The sequence below is a fragment of the Zalophus californianus genome, chromosome 8 (assembly GCF_009762305.2).
Source record: "Zalophus californianus isolate mZalCal1 chromosome 8, mZalCal1.pri.v2, whole genome shotgun sequence".
NCBI classification, from domain to species: Eukaryota; Metazoa; Chordata; class Mammalia; order Carnivora; family Otariidae; genus Zalophus; species Zalophus californianus.
In genome coordinates this window covers 111,995,933-112,013,530 of record NC_045602.1, presented here as the reverse complement: position 1 = coordinate 112,013,530, position 17,598 = coordinate 111,995,933, and the positions used below count along the sequence as shown (strand labels likewise).

Below are 17,598 nucleotides of genomic sequence, written 5' to 3'. Positions count from 1 at the left end.
TAGAAACATCGCCAAAGGCACGGGAAGCCAGGGCAAAAATGAACTATTGGGATTTCATCAAGATAAAAAGCTTTTGCACAGCAAAAGAAACAGTCCACAAAACCAAAAGACAACTGACAGAATGGGAGAAAATATTTGCAAATGACATATCAGATAAAGGGCTAGTATCCAAAATCTATAAAGAACTTATCAAACTCGGGCGCCTGGGTGGCTCAGTCGTTAAGCGTCTGCCTTCGGCTCAGGTCATGATCCCAGGGTCCTAGGATCGAGCCCCACGTCGGGCTCCCTGCTCAGCGGGAAGCCTGCTTCTCCCTCTCCCACTCCCCCTGCTTGTGTTCCTGCTCTCGCTGTCTCTCTCTGTCAAATAAATAAATAAAATCTTAAAAAAAAAAAAAAAGAACTTATCAAACTCAACACCCAAAGAACAAATAATCCAATCAAGAAATGGGCAGAAGACATGAACAGACATTTCTCCAAAGAAGACATCCAAATGGCCAACAGACACATGAAAAAGTGCTCAACATCGCTCGGCATCAGGGAAATCCAAACCCAAACCTCAATGAGATACCACCTCACACCCGTCAGAATGGCTAAAATTAACAAGTCAGGGAATGACAGATGTTGGCGGGGATGTGGAGAAAGGGGAACCCTCCTACACTGTTGGTGGGAATGCAAGCTGGTGCAACCACTCTGGAAAACAGTACGGAGGTTCCTCAAACAGTTGCAATTAGAGCTCCCATTCGATCCAGCAATTGCACTACTGGGTATTTACCCCAAAGATACAAATGGAGGGACCCGAAGGGGTACGTGCACCCCAATGTTTATAGCAGCAATGTCCACAACAGCCAAACTGTGGAAAGAGCCAAGATGCCCATCGACAGATGAATGGATAAAGAAGATGTGGTATATATACACAATGGAATATTATGCAGCCATCAAAAGGAATGAGATCTTGCCATTTGCAAGGACTTGGATGGAACTGGAGGGTGTTATGCTGAGTGAAATAAGTCAATCAGAGAAAGACATGTGTCATATTATCTCACTGATATGAGGAATTCTTAATCTCAGGAACAAACTGAGTGTTACTGGAGTGGTTGGGGGTGGGAGGGATGGGGTGGCTGGGTGATAAACAGTGGGGAGGGTATGTGCTATGGTGAGCGCTGTGAATTGTGCAAGACAATTGAATCACACATCTGTACTTCTGAAACAAATAATGCAACATATTTTCAGAAAAAAGAAAAAGTAGAAGATAGCAGAAGAGGAAGAATGAAGGGAAGTAAGTCAGAGGGGGAGACGAACCATGAGAGATGATGGACTCTGAAAAGGGTTCTGGAGGGGAGGAGGGTAGGGGGATGGGTTAGCCTGGTGATGGGTATTAAAGAGGGCACATTCTGCATGGAGCACTGGGTGTTATGAATAAACAATGAATCATGGAACACTACATCAAAAAAAATGATGTAATATATGGTGATTAACATAACAATAAAAAATTTAAAAAAATGTGTCTTAGGTTTTGCATTTAGGCCACTAGTTTGAATGTATGAAGTACTCTGCAAGGTCAAATTAAACCTGTTTGCATCTGGCCTGCGAGCCACCAGTTCCAATCTCTGGAGGAATCAGAGGTCTGTGTGGCCCACTTTAGGGAATGTGGGCTAGATACTGAGAGCAGTGGGGAGCCACTAGGGGGCTCTAAGCAGGGGGAAGACATCCCAGGCTCATGCAGAAGGGCCTACTGCCTGCCATCTGGAGAACACAAGAGGAGGCAAGAACCATTGGAGGATTTTGTGGCACCTGCGGAGGGGCTGGAAGATGATGGCGGTCTGCACACAGCTTGGGGGTTACGGGTGGGATGTGAGAGAGAAGGGATTTGATGGCAAGTTAGAAGGAATGGTGTGTATGTGGTGGGGGAGGGATGTGAAGGCAGCAGGTGCAGAGGAAGGAGAAGGAGCAATGATGGATGAGGATGACCTTAGCACCTGTGGGTCACTCAGGGGAGATGCCCAGAGGATCTGGACCTGGGCAGGGCTGAAGTCCCATCACCCCTGGCGCAGCCCACTCAGTTCCCTGTGACCACTCCAGGCACCCCTTTATTGTGTACCCCTGCTGTGATAGCCTCCCACCTTCCTAGGATGGAAACGAGCACCAGAGGTCCCGAATGTATTTCATTCACCTCTCAGTCTTGTTTCTTATTTTTTCAAATTTGAATTAGTGTCAAGATTTTAAAGTCTGGGAATAAAAAAAATTCTTCTCTTCTAATTTGTATTTAAAAAAGTCAAAATATTTGGCAATGCAAGACCAGGAGTCATGCACAGCAACACCCAGTCCAGGCTGAGTTGCAGCCAGCCTCTTAGATGAGGCCGCCTGTGCTTTCTTGGTTCCCAAAGTACCTGGCCAGCGATTTACATCCCCTGCTTGGCCCTGGAGGCAGGCAGCTCCAGATCCTTGCCCTAGTCTGGTCTTTGCGGCAGAAATGATCATCCAAAGAGGACAGAGATTGTCCCATGGAGGAGAGGAAGACTGGTTCTGACCTCCTTTAGACCAGCTGGGGTAATAAACCCCTTTGCCTGTGGCCTCCCCCACTGTGCACACACTCTGGGAGATTTTTCTCTTGGGACAGTCCTCAGCAGGTACCATTCACCAAGAACAAGCCCTGTTACCAGGATCATGCATGAAGAGCTTATGTGAAAATGAGAGGCCACCCCTGCCCTGCTTTTTCTAACACTGAAGCAGCACAGCAGTTATATTTTTAGTGGCTGCCCCCTGGGAGAGCAGAACCAGAGATCCACTTCCTAGAAATCACTCCCAGGCCAGGACCACACAACACTTCCTCTGTATCTGGGACCTTCACCACCTCCACCTTCGGTGAGTCCCAACTCAGTTTCGGGCTCTGGGCGGAATGAGGAAACAGGTATTCCCCTGCCTTTTAACATGTATGGTCTAGCGGAGAATGGCTCCCAGCCAGCAAATAGGCTGTGCCTCATTCAATCACCTGTCTATCCACTCAGCATGAGTATGTACCGTGCACGAGGGACCCTGGACCTATTTTAGTCATCCTGGGCCATCTGCTTGGCACACCACCCTTCCCTGCGTGGTGCTCTTTGAAGGTTTAGCTCAAAATCTATTTCTTGGGTTGCCTTTTTCAGGCTGTAGGACCCCCTGCTAGTTGGTTGGGTCTTCTTGTGTTCCTAACCCTGACTTGTGCTCTCTACTGTCAAGCTATTTATCATATTACATGATTGACATCTGGGTATTTTCTCACACCGGACCCCGCCTCACAAGGGCAGGCAGGGGCCGTATCCCGTTGACCACACACTACACCTCCCCACCACAGCAACGGCAAACGTGCACGGTGGCAAAAATTGTTATTTGAATAAACAGTAGTTTTCCAAGAACAGACTGGAAATTTCTGCGGACATTTCTGGGTGTCATAAGACTGAGGGGACATTACTAACATTTAGGAAGCAGCGAACAGATATCTGTACTTCTTGGAACACGCAGAACGTTCACCACAACAAACTGTCCTCCCAAACCTTCACGTGGGCATAAAGTCTGCTTGTAACCTGTTTCATATACAAATACAGTACTTCCTGGTTTTAATATGCAATATGTTATCCAAACACGCATATATCAGGTTAATCAAGGGAGGTTATACTTTGTTTTGTTCACCATTTTGGAAAATCAGTGTCAATCCTTCTCACCACAGGTGAGTCACCAGAACACGCCCATCTGTGCCTGCACTGTGGCTGTCGTACTAATTCCACACCTGTACACAAATACTTAGCCTTTGATTGGAAACGTCAAATACAAACTGTGGCAAAATTCAGTTGAATACCGTCTTCTCTTAAATCCAAACTTACTCGGTTTGAGTTAGGTACAAACACGATCTGGTGTAATCCTCTTTCAGCTTTTGCAAAGTGAAAGGCATATTCTTCTACTATAAATTACTTTCCTTGCCCGTGTTTTGCCTGTATAATAACGACAGGGCATCATGTTGGTTCACCCACCCGACACCAACGTTCGGGACGAACCCGCCCCCTCCCTCAGTCTGTTTTCTCGCTTTGCGCAACCAGGCACAAAGTCCATGAATGCGGGGACCGCGGAATGCCCCACGGGTCGTAGAGCCTGTTCTTCACCCCAGGACTCAGTTTCCCTTCCTGTCGCACCGCTCAAAAATCGCCAAACTACTCCCACTCCGACACACCCTTCGCTCGGAACTCGGCCGGAAGTGACGTCTCCCGGTCGCTCCGGGCTACAGCACCTGCGCAGAGTCCCCGCCAGGCCGCTAGGGCGCGCTGCGGCGTCTAAAACGCATGCGTCCCACCCACCCAGGCCTGCGCGCCGCTACGGATGGTTCCCAGGTTGCTCCGCGGCAGCAGGGTGAAACATGGCGACCTTCTCGTCGGGCGGGTTGGTAGCTGGCTGGATTGCTAGACTCCACCAGGCCTCTCGCTTTCTCCAGGTGCCCCTGGCTGGCGCTGTCACCCACAAAAAGAAGTCAGGTAAAGCAGCAGAGTAAGGGATAGGAAGGCTCGATCGGGCCCCTTGTCCCCTCTTTACTGGACTGGAGGCCGCGCGGAACAAATCGAGCTTTAAAGCGGCGAGTATCCCCCCACGCCCCCGACCCTAGAGGACCATTTACGGCTTCCAGAGGAGGGAGGGTACGGGTGATCCGCTCCCTGCTGGCTGATAAGATTCTGTTTCTAAGGCAGCCGTGGGAGGGAAGGAGGGTATAGACACGCCTGCGCTCCCCAATGCCTGTTGCTGGAATAGAAGCCCCTTCGCCCGGTAAGCTTTCCGGAGCGCTTTCAGTTCCTACCCATTGTGACATCACTGACCCTCCCACTAGGTTTTGTTTTTGTTTGTTTGTTTGTTTGTTTTCTTTTTGTCTGGCCCCGACTTCTGACCAGGTGCTTAGCTGCAAGTGCCCCGCCCCCACTCTACGCGGGTTCACCCGGGGATCCCACCCGAGAGTAGCTGAGTGATTGAGCCCCGCTACCCAGAGTAGGGGTTTTGTGCCTGGCCAGGCAGATCACTTCCCAAAACAGAATTGGACCCACTGCTCTTTATGGGGGATTCAGGCAGTTAGGCTTACGGAGTGCAGGACAAAAGGCTAGGGTGACCAGGAAAGCCTTCTGGAAGGAAGGGAGGAAGGGAGGGAGGGAGGGAGGAAGGGAGGAAGGGAGGAAGGAGGGTTCAGGAGAGTGGGTGTGGAATGTGCTACTACAGGGATAGGGAGGCCCGGACCCAAGAGTCCAGCTGTCTTCCGGATCTTTAACACCTCCCAGGTTATTCATACTGAACTCCTTTTTTCCTAGCATTGCTGCCCCTCTACAGCTGCCCTACCAAGCCCACCCCCTGGTCTGAGCCAGAAATCTAGGAGTTAACCTCAGCTTCTGCTCTTGAAGCCCTGCCCAGCTCTTGCCCTCAGGATAAATCTCTAAACTTCAGCTTGGCATTCAGATCTCCCTGACCCGATTCCTGGCACCATCTGCAGTCAACACCTCACTTTTCCACACTCACCCTACATTTCATTCATTCCAGACTGCCTGCTGACACTAGAACTCAACACTCCTAGTTCATGCCTCCCTGCCTTTTCAGGTGCCTGTCCCTCTGTCTTGAATGACATTCACGCCTTCTCCCTCCCTCTCATTCATCTGGTGAACTCCTGTTCCCCCAATTCTGAGCTTTCCCCCAAATCCCCACACTCACACACACTCACAGAATTAGGCTGACCTCCCTTCTCTAGACCCCAGAACCTCATATTCACCTATTCATCCTTCATTCCACTCATGTTTATTATACACTTTTTGTGAGCCAGGTCTTCTGCATTCCCTAGGATTGAATTTCCTCTGTGTTTTTGTTTGCCTGTTTCCCTCCCCAGTGCTGAGGCCAGTGTCTGGCACAGGGCAGGAATCCAGTTACTCTTTCTTAAAGGAATGGGAAAGCAAGACACAGAAGGAAGAGAAAGCCCCAAAAAAAGTCCTTTGAAGAGAAACTCTGGGCCTAGAAAGGGGGAAAAACCCCCACTGCCCTAATGAGGTAGATTAAAAGGCTGCTTCCTACAATCTGACAATGAAAGAGTTCCCTCAGCTCAGTGCTGGCTTCCTGCAATTAATTGGCTCCTGTGAAAGGAAAATAACCCATCTCTCTCAAAGGAATTTTCCTTTCCCCTGCACTTTACAGAATTTCCATCTCTGAACTTCTCTGTATTTTTTGATAAAAGCAGTAACACCACCCACAGCAATCCAGCAGTCAGGTCCTTGGAGATCAGCAGGGCTGAAAGGGGTCATCAGCTCCCATCTGTGGGTTTTGGAATGAGAACACTCCTTTGGAACACCTTGTTCCAAAGAGCTGAAACTGTGGGACTCCTACTTGTTCCTGTGGACAACTCATCCATCCTTCAGAAGACAGTGTGTGCGGGAGGGAAGCGTGGGTTAGAGTGTCAGAGGAATAGCTCCTGGAAGGCCAGATTAGCCCAGGGATGTGATGTGGTGAGTTAGAAAGGAAGAGGCTGTTGCTAGGCCACCAGCATATACCCCCTTCTCTTCAGGGCTGTACTGCCTGCTGGAGAAAAGCTGGGAGCTTCTGTGGGGAATGCAGATGCTCCCGAATGCAGGCCCCTAGAGGGGCAAAGTAGGAGCAAAACTTGGTAGGCAGGCAGGACTGGGTTCAGACTGCTGCCTCTAATTTGTGAAAGCAAGCATGGACAAGTCCCTTTTGAGTGTCATCTCTTCCTTTGTGATATGGGTAACAGTACTTGCATCCCAGAGTTATCATGAAGATTTAAAGATCCTTAAAAAGAGAGAAGATATATATGGAGCTCACTTAGCACAGTACCTACCACTTAAAGAGCCTGCAGTCATCGTTAGCTGTTCATTCAGGACATTTACTGAGCGCCTAAGCCCCTGTGCTGTTCTAGGTACTGAGGCAGTGAGCAAGAGGAAAGTCTGTCCGTGAGGGTTTCTTTCTAGCTGGTTAGAGAAGTGTGTTTGCTGTGTTAGGTGGTAGGAAGTCATCGGGAGAAAGATAAAGCAGGAAGGAGGGTAGAGTGTTGAGAGGTCCAGAAGGGCCTCACTGCGGGTCAGGAGTGACGAGTGGCTTGTGTAAAAGCCTAGAGGGGTAGAGAAGAGCATCAGGGCTGAGGGCATGGCCACTGCGGCGGCCCTGAGGTGGGGCTGCCTCTTGTTTAGAGACCATCTGGCTGATGAGACTGGAGTCTTGTTCAGAGGGGGAGTAGTGGTGAGGAGGTGGGATAGGATGTGTGGGGGCCAGGTCTCCAGGGGGCCATGGCCAGCATTCGGCATTTACTCTGCCGAGATGGGAGCTACTGGAGAACGTTGAGCAGCAGAGTGACATGGTCCAGCTTACATTTTAACAGCCCCTCCCCTTTGGCTAACACTGGGAGAACAGACCAGAGGGGCAAGGGTGGACACAGGGAGCCCCGGGGAGCAGTGATGGTGATGGTGGTATGAGAATTGTTATTAGTTTGGAAATCGGAAATGTAAAACAAAGAAAAACTCTTTAAAAACAAAAACAATTGTTTTCGTTAGTTCGGCGCCCCCTACGTAACTAGCCAGTCCAGCATCTTCCCCCGCAGAGCAGCTTCGCCTGAAGCTCCATTTTCTGCAGTGTGCAGGGGCACAGACTGTCCCCCTTAGTTCCATTGGCTCAGTCAGCGCTCCCGACTGTGTGGGATGTTTCCAGTGTCCACACGAGGCAACCGGTTCTGAGAGAGGTCAAGCCACCGGCCACATTCCCCAGCAGATTTTTTTTCTCGTGTACTTAGGGTAGTGGGTGGAAACCGCTGCGGGCAGAGACGTAACAGAAACTGAGGCATATACTCTCCATTCCCTGTGGAAATCCACTCTGCATGGCCTTCCAAAGGTCCCCTTCAAGGAGCAGGGTGTGGGCCGCATCTCTTGAGCGCTGCCACAGGAGGTAACAAGGAGCCTGCGGCCCCCATGATGTCTGGATAAAGATCGCTCAGCCCTCAAACCTGACCCAGGGCAGGGGTCAGAGAAGGAGACCCCTGTTCACACTGTGCCCCTAGAGGGAGGCACCTTGAAAGAAAACTGCCTGGGAGGCCCCAGAAGGGTCAGGACCGGCCAGACGGCATAAGACCCAGCCTCACTAACCTGATTTCGGGTAATGTGGGCCCCAGCTCTTACCTGCCAGCTGGGTGCTGCCGAGCGTCCTCCACCAGTCACTGCCGAGAGAGTCTGGAAGTGGGTGGCCCTTGTCCCAGCCAGGTTCCTGCTCTGGGAAGGGTGGTGCCCGCTCCCCAGTCAGCTGACTCACCCGGATGGACCTAGGTAAGTGCCCTGTGAGTGTATAAACAAAGCAAGTCACTGGGCCCAGAGGAGGCCTCAGGCCTTAGTCAAGATGTGGAGGTGGGGTTAGGGGCTTGCAGCCGCTGGTGAGAGGGGTGGGAACCAAGATTTCTTGACCTTGAGGATTTGGATTGGACATCCAGTCCTGCTGAACTTGAGGACAGTTTGAGGGGCATCCAGGGCCTTAAAAAATGGCCATAACTTGTGACCTAGCATTTCCCTTCTAGTAATTTATTACGGTAAACAAATAGACATTGAAGTCCCAGAGCCCATAATAGGGAACTTAGAAATCCCCAGTGCCCATCTCTGGGGTCTGGCTAAACAAATCCATATTTGTGGAAGATCACAAAGCTATTAATGTCGTTGAAGGAAAAATCACGAGGACAACTTCCCAAGACGTTGGCAAGATACTGAAAAATCAGGGCGCCTGGGTGGCTCAGTCATTAAGAGTCTGCCTTTGGCTCAGGTCATGATCCCAGGGTCCTGGGATCAAGTCCTGCATCGGGCTCCCTGCTCAGCGGGGAGCCTGCTTCTCCCTCTCCCACTCCCCCTGCTTGTGTTCCCTCTCTTGTGCTGTCTCTCTCTGTCAAATAAAGAAATAAAATCTTTAAAACAAAAAAAGATTGAAAAATCAATATTGTGATTCTGATCTTCTGTTTGGCTTTCATTTTTTGGAAAGTGGATATGTGTTGCAAAGTCTGAGGACATCTACTAAAGCACTGGAAGTCTGGGGGCGCCTGGGTGGCTCCGTCAGCTAAGTGTCCTACTTGATTTTGGCTCAGGTTGTCATCTCAGGGTCATGAGATTGAGCCCCGTGTTGGGCTCCGCAGTGGGCGTGCAACCTCAAGATTCTCTCTCCCTCTGCCCCTCCCCCCCTCAAAAAAATAAATAAAATGCTGAAAGTCTGGATGTGTGTTCCACGGTGGTGGGGGCTGGGTTGGGTTCGGTTTGAAGTTAGTTTTTGCTTTGAGTGCTTACAGTTGTTCTAAGGGGGGAGCAAATTAAGTTTGTTTTAAAAAAGTTCAGGTTGGTTGTCTCCAGGAAGAGGAATAAGGGGCTGTGGTTCTGGGCCGGAGGGGATTTGGTTAAAGTACAGTTTTTGGTACCTCTTAAATTTTGAATGTATTACCTCTCCCCCAAAATAATCAAAAGTAAACAGAAAAGGTGAGGGGGATTTCGTTTAGGTCCCGTGGGTTTGGTTGGGCAGAGGTGCCTGTCACACTTGGTGCCTGAGGTGGGACTGGGGACCTGTGTGCCAGGCAGTCCCAGGAGGAGTGACGCAGGGCACCCACCCAGGGCGGGGTGAGTATCAGGACTGCTCACGGGCCAGGCAGGTCGCTGTCACGGTCCCCGTGACAAGCCCGGGCAGAGCTGCACCAGCCTTGGGCATCCCATCCTGACTGCAGCCCCACGGAGGAGACACCACCAGCCTCCCCAGGAGTCCTACCCAGGAAACCTCACAGGACCAACAGCGAGGAAGGCAGTGGCCACCAATTGTGCTTTCAACGCCTCATCTCAGTGGTCCATATCCTCCCTGCTAAGTGCTCAAGTCACAGCTGGAAAGCAGCTCCAAGGCCATGAGACAAATGCCACTGGAAGCTGAGGTATAGATACACCGGAGGGCTGAGCCATACGGGCCTGAAGCAGGAGGTAAGCCATGGGTGACAGACCCATCCTAGGCCAGGTCTTCAAGGCCAGAGAAAAGTAGAAAATAGTGATGCTAATGGAACCACGTGACACCCCCCCCCCCCCCTCCGCTACACACACAGTCACACACACCTCAGTTCACTTGGTCTGAAAGGGCCTTTGAGAGGAGGTGGAGGAGCAGACAGGCTCAGGAGGGTAAGGGACCTGGCTGTGGTCACACGGCATGTCAGCACAGAGCTGGGGCTCAAGGTCCGGGCCCCGAGCCCCCATCTACATGCAGGGGCTTCCTTCCGTTCCATGGTGTTCCGGCACCTCCCCTCTCTCACTTTCCCCCCTGCATCCCGGCCACCCAGGAGGGTCTTCGTGGGCATGCCCCTGCTCACAGTCCTCAGTGGCTCCCTACGGAAGGCTCACGACTAAGCTTCCAGGCCCGACAAGGGGCCACCCCCATTACTGCCTTTTCAGGCAGAGGCTCTATCCCCACCTCACACCTGGGTCACCCTTCCATCCCCATGCCTGCCCGCTACTTCTGGAATGCCTCCCTTGCCCCTGCCAGACCCCTGAGCTCCTCTTCCAGGAAGGCCCCCTGGTCATCCCCATCCGTCTGGCTTCCCCCGCCTCTGACTTCCGGATCGGACTGTCCTGTGTAGGTCAGGCTCCTGGTTAGACCTGAAGCTCCAAGAGGACAAGGCCTAGTTTTTAGATGGACAGCAGCTGTTTTCAAAATAAAAATTGGAGCTTGAGCTCGGACCAGGTTATATTCCGCTGTGTTCTACGTTCATATGAATCTTCAGAAGTCTTAAGACACAGGTGTCCACCAGGCAGTGCACACTCAAACTCCCTAGGAGCGCCCCAGTGGCCCTGAGTAGTCAGCCACTACCACACTTCCTGGTGAACCCACAGATGGCTCAGGATCCTCTCATGATAATGTCGCCGACAGCTACTGCCACCTGGATTTGGCCCGTGGGGGGACACCTCTGTGCCATCTGGAATGGACACTCCCTGAGGGCAGGGGCTCGGCTGCAGGGTCTTTATCCCTAGGGCCTAGCACCATGTCTGGCCCACAGTAGGATGCCGTGCTTGCTTAATGAATGAATGCCCCTCCTAGTAAAGTGGGTCATTTACAAACGTAGTGGCTCAGTCTTATTTAAAAGATGGGCTGCTCAGGGCGCCTGGGTGGCTCAGTCGGTTAGGTGTCTGCCTTTGGCTCAGGTCATGATCCCAGGGTCCTGGGATTGGGCCCTGCATTGGGAAGCCTGCTTCTCCCTCTTCCACTCCCCCTGCTTGTGTGTGCTCTCTGTCAAATAAATAAAATCTTTTAAAAAAATAAATAAATAAAAGATGGGCTGCTCTGGGGCATCGGATCCGGGGCCTAGGTCTGTGACATAGCACGAGTTGTACACCTCTCTGAGCTTCCGTTTCCCCACCCACAGGTGGGAGTCGTGGTACCCGCTTTGCAGGCTTGTCCTGAGGGTAAGATGAAGGAAGCATGGACAGAGCCCAGGACACAGCTCACATGCAGCAAATGCCGGGTTCTGACTTCCTCATGGAGTCCGTCTGGCTGCAAGTTACAGAAACACAAGTCATCTGGTTCAAGCGAAAACACAAGCACTCTTTCTGGAAGAAGGGGGGAATGGTTGCCAGGCAGAAAGAAGCACCAGCTGTGTGCTCATACTCGGCATGGACCCCGGGGGTGCAGTGCAAGCCAGGTGAGGTGGCCACGGCTGCACCCCTACCACTCACTGTATGAGGACCGCTGGGCTGTTCGCCGAGCTCTCTCTGCATGCTGGGCGCAGGGCATAATCCGATCTCACATTCTTCCCAGCGGGCCCCAGGTTTAGAGAGCGAAGCACCTTGCCCAAGGCCACACAGCCTGAGTGATAAGGCCAGGCCTTGGCCGTGAACTGAACAAAGCTGCCTGGGCTCAGAGTCATTGCCATCCCCGAGCAGCTGAGTCAGAGATCTTCCAGGTAGTAGCCAGTGGCCCTAGTGAGTCAGAGATCTGGGCGGCTGACGTCCCACACTCCTCACACCCCCACTCGGTCCCACTCAACACTTCAGCCCCATTCCTGGGAGCTCAGCACCTGCCTGAGGCCCCAGCCACTAACTCCCTCACAATACCCCATGGTGATATCTTGAAGGGGCACCGCTTCTTGTATGGGCTGTGGAATCCCAGCCTGCCTGCCCTCAAATCCCTACTTGGGCCGTGTGGCCTCGTGCAAAGTGACTTTATCTCTCTGGGCTTCAGTTTCCCACCTGAGAGCTGGGAAAATAATTTCACTTTGTATTTATTAGCACAGACAAAAGTACTTGCATAATGCCTGATTCATGGGAAGTGCTAACTAAATTTGGACTTACAATATCCACGTTACTGGATTATTGCCTTATCCAAGTGAGAAAAAATGTATCCATTATTGTTGTAAATGTGGTCAAAGATCAAACATACATAAATTAGCTGCATCCTTTCTGGAACATAAATCCAGGTTGGACTATCCCCGACATGGTTACTGTAGAAGCTTCTAGTGAGAGTGAAGCTAATGTCAGGGACCCCACACCCCACTACTGTGTCGGCCCAGCCATCTGGGCCCTCACCACCTCCATTCTGCTCCCCATTGGATCCTATATTTTTCCGAGAGTGGTGGTCCCAGCCATCTACAGCACAGACCTCTAGTGGGCATGCGTGTTAAAAATACAAATCAGAGGGTCACCTGGCTGGCTCAGTCAGTGGAGGGGGCAGCTCTTAATCTTGGCGTCGTGAGTTTGAGCCCCACGTTGGGTATAAAGATTACTTTAAAAAATAAAATATAGGGGCACTTGGGTGGCTCAGTCATTAAGCGTCTGCCTTTGGCTCAGGCGAGCCCCGCATCGGGCTCCCTGCTCCGTGGGAAGCCTGCTTCTCCCTCTCCCACTACTTGTGTTCCCTCTCTCGCTGTCTCTCTGTCAAATAAATAAAAAAAATCTTAAAAAATAAAATAAAATATTAAAAAATACAGATCCCAGGGACCCTTCAGCCTTGGTACATCCAACTTTAGGAGAGGGGCCCGGGGATCTGCATTTGATGTACGTCTCAGGCGATTCTGACATAAACTACATGAGCATTACTGCTTTGGTCCTTCTTCTTGACCCAGTTTCTTCTCAATCCAATGCCAACAATGTGCTAGGTATGGGGCACACATCATGGGGCTTCCCATCCCTGATCTCCCTGAAACCCCAAAACATATCAAAAAACAACTGCTGCAGTGTTGTAATAGAAAAGGAAACTGAGGCCCAGAGGTATGCTGTGGGCCCAAGGTCACACATGCGGTAAGTCATAGGACAGGGATTTGAACCCAGAACTCCTTGCTTTCCCCTTGCAAATGTGTACTCTCGTAAATGTACCACCCTGCGTCTGGGCCTGGGTCTAATTTTGTAATTTCCTAGCAAAAGCTGGTCACTCAAGCCCTGCTTTTTGTCCAAGGGCACAGAAAAAGCAACTAAACACACAAGCAACTTGGGGTAGCGGTTCAGAGAATAGCCCGAAAGGGAGGTTAGTGGTTCAGAGAATAGCCTGAAAGGGAGGGTCAGCATTTGGGCCTGGGGAGGGGAGTCAGCTGGGGTTTGTGGTTGCAGTCAACAGAAACTGACTGTGGGTTACGCAAGCAGGAGAGGAACTTACTGAACACCCCTGGGGAGCCGATGGGCTCTATGAGTCAGAGAACCCAGCTGGGAGTTCTCTTGGCTTCAGCTTCTGCGTGGGAAACTGACATGGCAACCTGTCCTGCTGACACTTGGTCAGTCCCTGCAGACCTCTCTGTCCCTGATGACTCCCAAAACTGGAGGTAGGCACCACCAGAATGGGGCTGGGTGCCCCCGCCTCCTTGGGTCATGGATTCCTTCAAAGGTCTGTGAGGGGTTTGTGACTGGGAGAGCCTCACTGCAAAGCATGCTGGTACATTGGGGCTCCTCTACTGGAAGCATCCCATTAGGTGGAGAGGTTCACCTGACATGGGAAAGGGGTTTGAACACAGGGCAGCCAATGAAAATGGCAGAGGCCCACGCAGACCAGGGACGGGGAAGACCCAGCGGTTCTTGAGAGCTCAGCATTAAGTGGTTCACATCCTTCAGCTTCAATCCCTATCTACAGTTTACAAATGAAAAAGCTCAGGCTCCTTTGAGTGCGGGGGCTGCACCATTGAGCCCAAGTCCATCAGACACGTGAGCCAGGCCTCCTGATCGCCAGGACCTCTGTCATTGCTTTGTGCTTCCGGTGACTGAGACAAGCCCACAAAGCCAGATTGCAAGCTTGTCTGTCCCCTGCCTCCTGCAGGCCTCCTCGCTCAGAGGAGGATAAGCCCTCGGCACCCTGAGAGGGGAGTAGGGCTGGTGTTATTGCCCCATTTTATAGATGGGAAACCCTAGTGTGGTTGGGGTGCCTGTCTGGCTCACAGTGCAGTCGGGGGTCTCTCCCCACTGGGCTTCTCTCCCTCTCTGCCCCACATCCTGGCCACCCTTTCGAAGGCTGAATGGAAAGCCAGGTGGGAAAACCCCTCCCTCTAATTACATTTGCCTGGCAGAGAGGTAGCCCCAGCGAAGGCTGTAGGGTGGGGGTACGTGGGTTCCACGGGACTGGGGCAGAATGAAGGTGAAGAAAGCCCTAGAATGTATGTTCAGAGCCCCACTTCCCCATGTGCCTAGTTGCTCTCCTTTGTGGCTGGAGAAAATGTCTCCAGTCCCCTCAACCTACCCAGAGACACCCTCTTTCAGGGTCCCTGTGACTTAGCTGATACTGCGGGGCTTCTCTGGCCAGGCACAAAACCACATGAGACCCATGGCACATCCTTGATGGAGAGTCCATTTATTACAGGATACTTTATGAGGCATTCATTATATGCGACATCCTCCCACTGCTCAGAGTTTTCACACTCACTGTGTACTCCCTGTACCACCCAAGATGGCTGTCGGCCCTGCAGATATGCCAGCTACCGTCCAGGCAGCAGGAAGGAGGGAGCAGAACACACACCATATCTCCAGCTGCGTTGGCCTCCTACAGGAAGCCCACCTACTTAGTCAGGTGGCAAAGACTTAATTGCATAGCCACACAGCTGCATGGGGATCCGGGAAATGCAGTCTGTTGACTGGGCTGCCAGGTAATATTGGGGTTCTGTTATGAAGGAACCAAGGGAACGTAGATATTGGGTGGGCAACAAGCAGTCTCAGCCGCTCAGGTCAAACGTGCTAAGATCCAACAAAGGGCCAACCCAGCGTCGTCCAGGGCCGTGCTGGTCCCGAGGCACCACAGACTGTTGGTTTGGGCATTTGGTATTCTAGATCCAGGGCCAGACCTCCTCTATCAGGCCCATGAGGCCCAGGAAGCAATATTCCTCTCCTTAATCAACCCACGGCCAGCTATCAGGCAACTAGAGACCACCCGTAGAGCCCAGAGCCCACTGAAATCATTCAAACTAGGCAATCCCAAACTGCCCACCTTACCCTGTCTTGACTTTCCCATGGAAACCCCAATAAAGGCATGGCCCAAGCACCCCCCCATCTTCTGCCTCCCGACTACCCCAGTGCTTTTCCATGAGGAAAGGGTCTCTAGGAGCCTTGAGTATAAGAAACTCCCCTCTGGGCGCCTGGCCGGCTCAGTCAGTAGACCATGCGACTCTTGATCTCAGGGTGGTGACTTCGAGGTTCACCCTGGGTGTAGAGATGACTTAAATCCACGCTCCTCTGTGGCTGCCCCAGACTGACCATCTCATGAAAGAACACGAAACAGGTCTTCAGAGACAGACGTCGTGCATGCCGTCGCTCACCTCCAGCCCGGTTTTGCTTTCTGGAGGTGTGTGCTAGTCAAAGGGTGGCTGGGTCACGCTGCGGTAACAAACAACGCCCAATCCTGGCGGCTACTGACACAAAGTCATTTCTCAGGCAGGTGGCCCATCCCTACAGGGCTGGAGGGCTCTCTACCCCTTCTCCCTCCAGGGCCCAGGGCCGTGGAGCGGCAGCCACTTCACGGAGGAGGGAGAGGGTCTCCACCCGGTAATAGTGCTCCCACCTGAGGTGACGGATGTCACTTCGCACACTTCCTTGGCCATGGCTGGTCACATGACCCCGCCCAATCTCAAAGCGACAGAAAAGTGTCATCCCGCCACATGCCTGGAGGGCAGAGCGCGGGATTCTAAGAATAGGGCTAGGTTTTGTAAGATCCAATTCCTTTCCACTCCTTAAATCTTGAGTAAACTCCCTCTGTTGGCAGGAGGCTCCCTCCTGCACCAGGGCCACTCAAAGCCAACCTACGGCTGCAAAGGTCTCTCTCTTTCCCGGGGTGGAGGTGGGGAGAACCAGTATCAAAAGCGGGTCCTGGTCCTGCCCAGTGTGGAGGGACAATGCTGAGGCTGAATTCCTCCTTGGAAGACTCAAGTAGCCAGCCCCGGTGGCATACTTCCCCTTCGGAGCAGAGAAATAGGGCAGAGGTGGCAGAAAGACAAGAAAGAAGCCTCCCAAGACCAGGCGTTATCTGCTGAATCTATGCCCGCGGAACAGTTTTGCAGATAAGATAAACTGAGCCCAGGGGATCAAACACCTTTCATGGTACCCCAGCCAGCCAGCCAGGGGGCAGCCAGAGCGAGGGACCACAGCTGCCTTCCCTGCCACTGGAGGAGGGAGGCTGGGGGCTCAGAGGAGGAAGGCCTTGCTCAAGGTCACACAGCAGTTCAGCAGCAGAGCCGGGATGCAAGCACTCTAGATCCTGGCTCTGGCGGCTGCCAGCCTGGGAAAGCTGCCCAGCCCTTTCACCCACTTTTTGCCTTGTGCTGGGGAAACATTGCGCGGGGTAGCGGAGGCGGCACGATCTGAGAAATCCAACCAGGCCCAGACACCAGGGGATGCATGGGACCCCTTGGGCCCCCGGCGGCGAGCAGCATTCTGAAAGCCCACCTGAGCAAGACAGGACCTGAGGACAGACGGGCTCAAGGTGCGGAGCTCGGCCTGGTGCGCACGTGATCTCACTTAACCCTTATGCGGCCCATAGGGGGGTGGGCTTCTCCGCTGGCTTCCGTGTGGCCAGAGAGGACACTGGGCCGAGTAGGACTGAGGTCCCGGGACTCGCAGTCCAGTGCTCACGTCCCGGGGCGGGCCCTCGCGGCGGGAGGGGCGTGGCGGGGCGCCCAGAACGGTGGGGGAGGGCGCCCGCGGCCCGGATGCCCTCCCCGCCTGGGCCGGAGCTGCCCCGGCGGATTCCCAGGCGGGCCAGAGCAGGAAGGCGCAACAATGGGCAGCCGGCAGCAGCGGGGACCCGGGTTCCGGAGGCAGGGTGCGGCCCGCCCCGCCACCAACACCGTGCGAACGAGGCCCCTGCGCCGGGGACCAACGAGATTAACGGCTGCCACCGTTGGGGCCCTTACTGTCTGCCGGGACCTGCCTCACCGCCTTCCGTGGCTTATCTCCTAGGATCCTCACCTCACCCTATTATTTAGCCCTTTTTACAGATGAAGCAATGGAGGCAGAGAGCTTAAGTAAAATGCCCAAGGTAAGGAAGAAGTGAAAGCGAGATTTGATCCTAGGCAATCTGGCTCCAGATCCTGAGCTCTTAACCACCATTGTTGCACACACACACACACACACACACACCCGCGCATACACA

General features: G+C 52.7%; 1 protein-coding gene across 4 annotated transcripts in view; it reads right to left on the bottom strand.

The window, feature by feature from the left end:
- Positions 1–17,167, bottom strand: part of SDCBP2 (syndecan binding protein 2) — a 29,946-nt gene extending 12,779 nt beyond the window's left edge. For 2 of the 4 annotated variants that reach the window (XM_035728909.1, XM_027623657.2), the window contains exon 1: positions 3,858–4,201. In XM_035728909.1, coding sequence (XP_035584802.1) covers positions 3,858–3,925 — 68 coding nt within the window. In that variant the 5' untranslated portion in view covers positions 3,926–4,201. Of the gene's footprint in view, positions 1–3,857; positions 4,202–8,168; positions 8,322–16,892 lie in introns of those variants that run through there. The other 2 variants (XM_035728911.1, XM_035728910.1) reach the window with 2 other exon arrangements.
- Between the last annotated feature and the right edge of the window lie 431 nt (positions 17,168–17,598).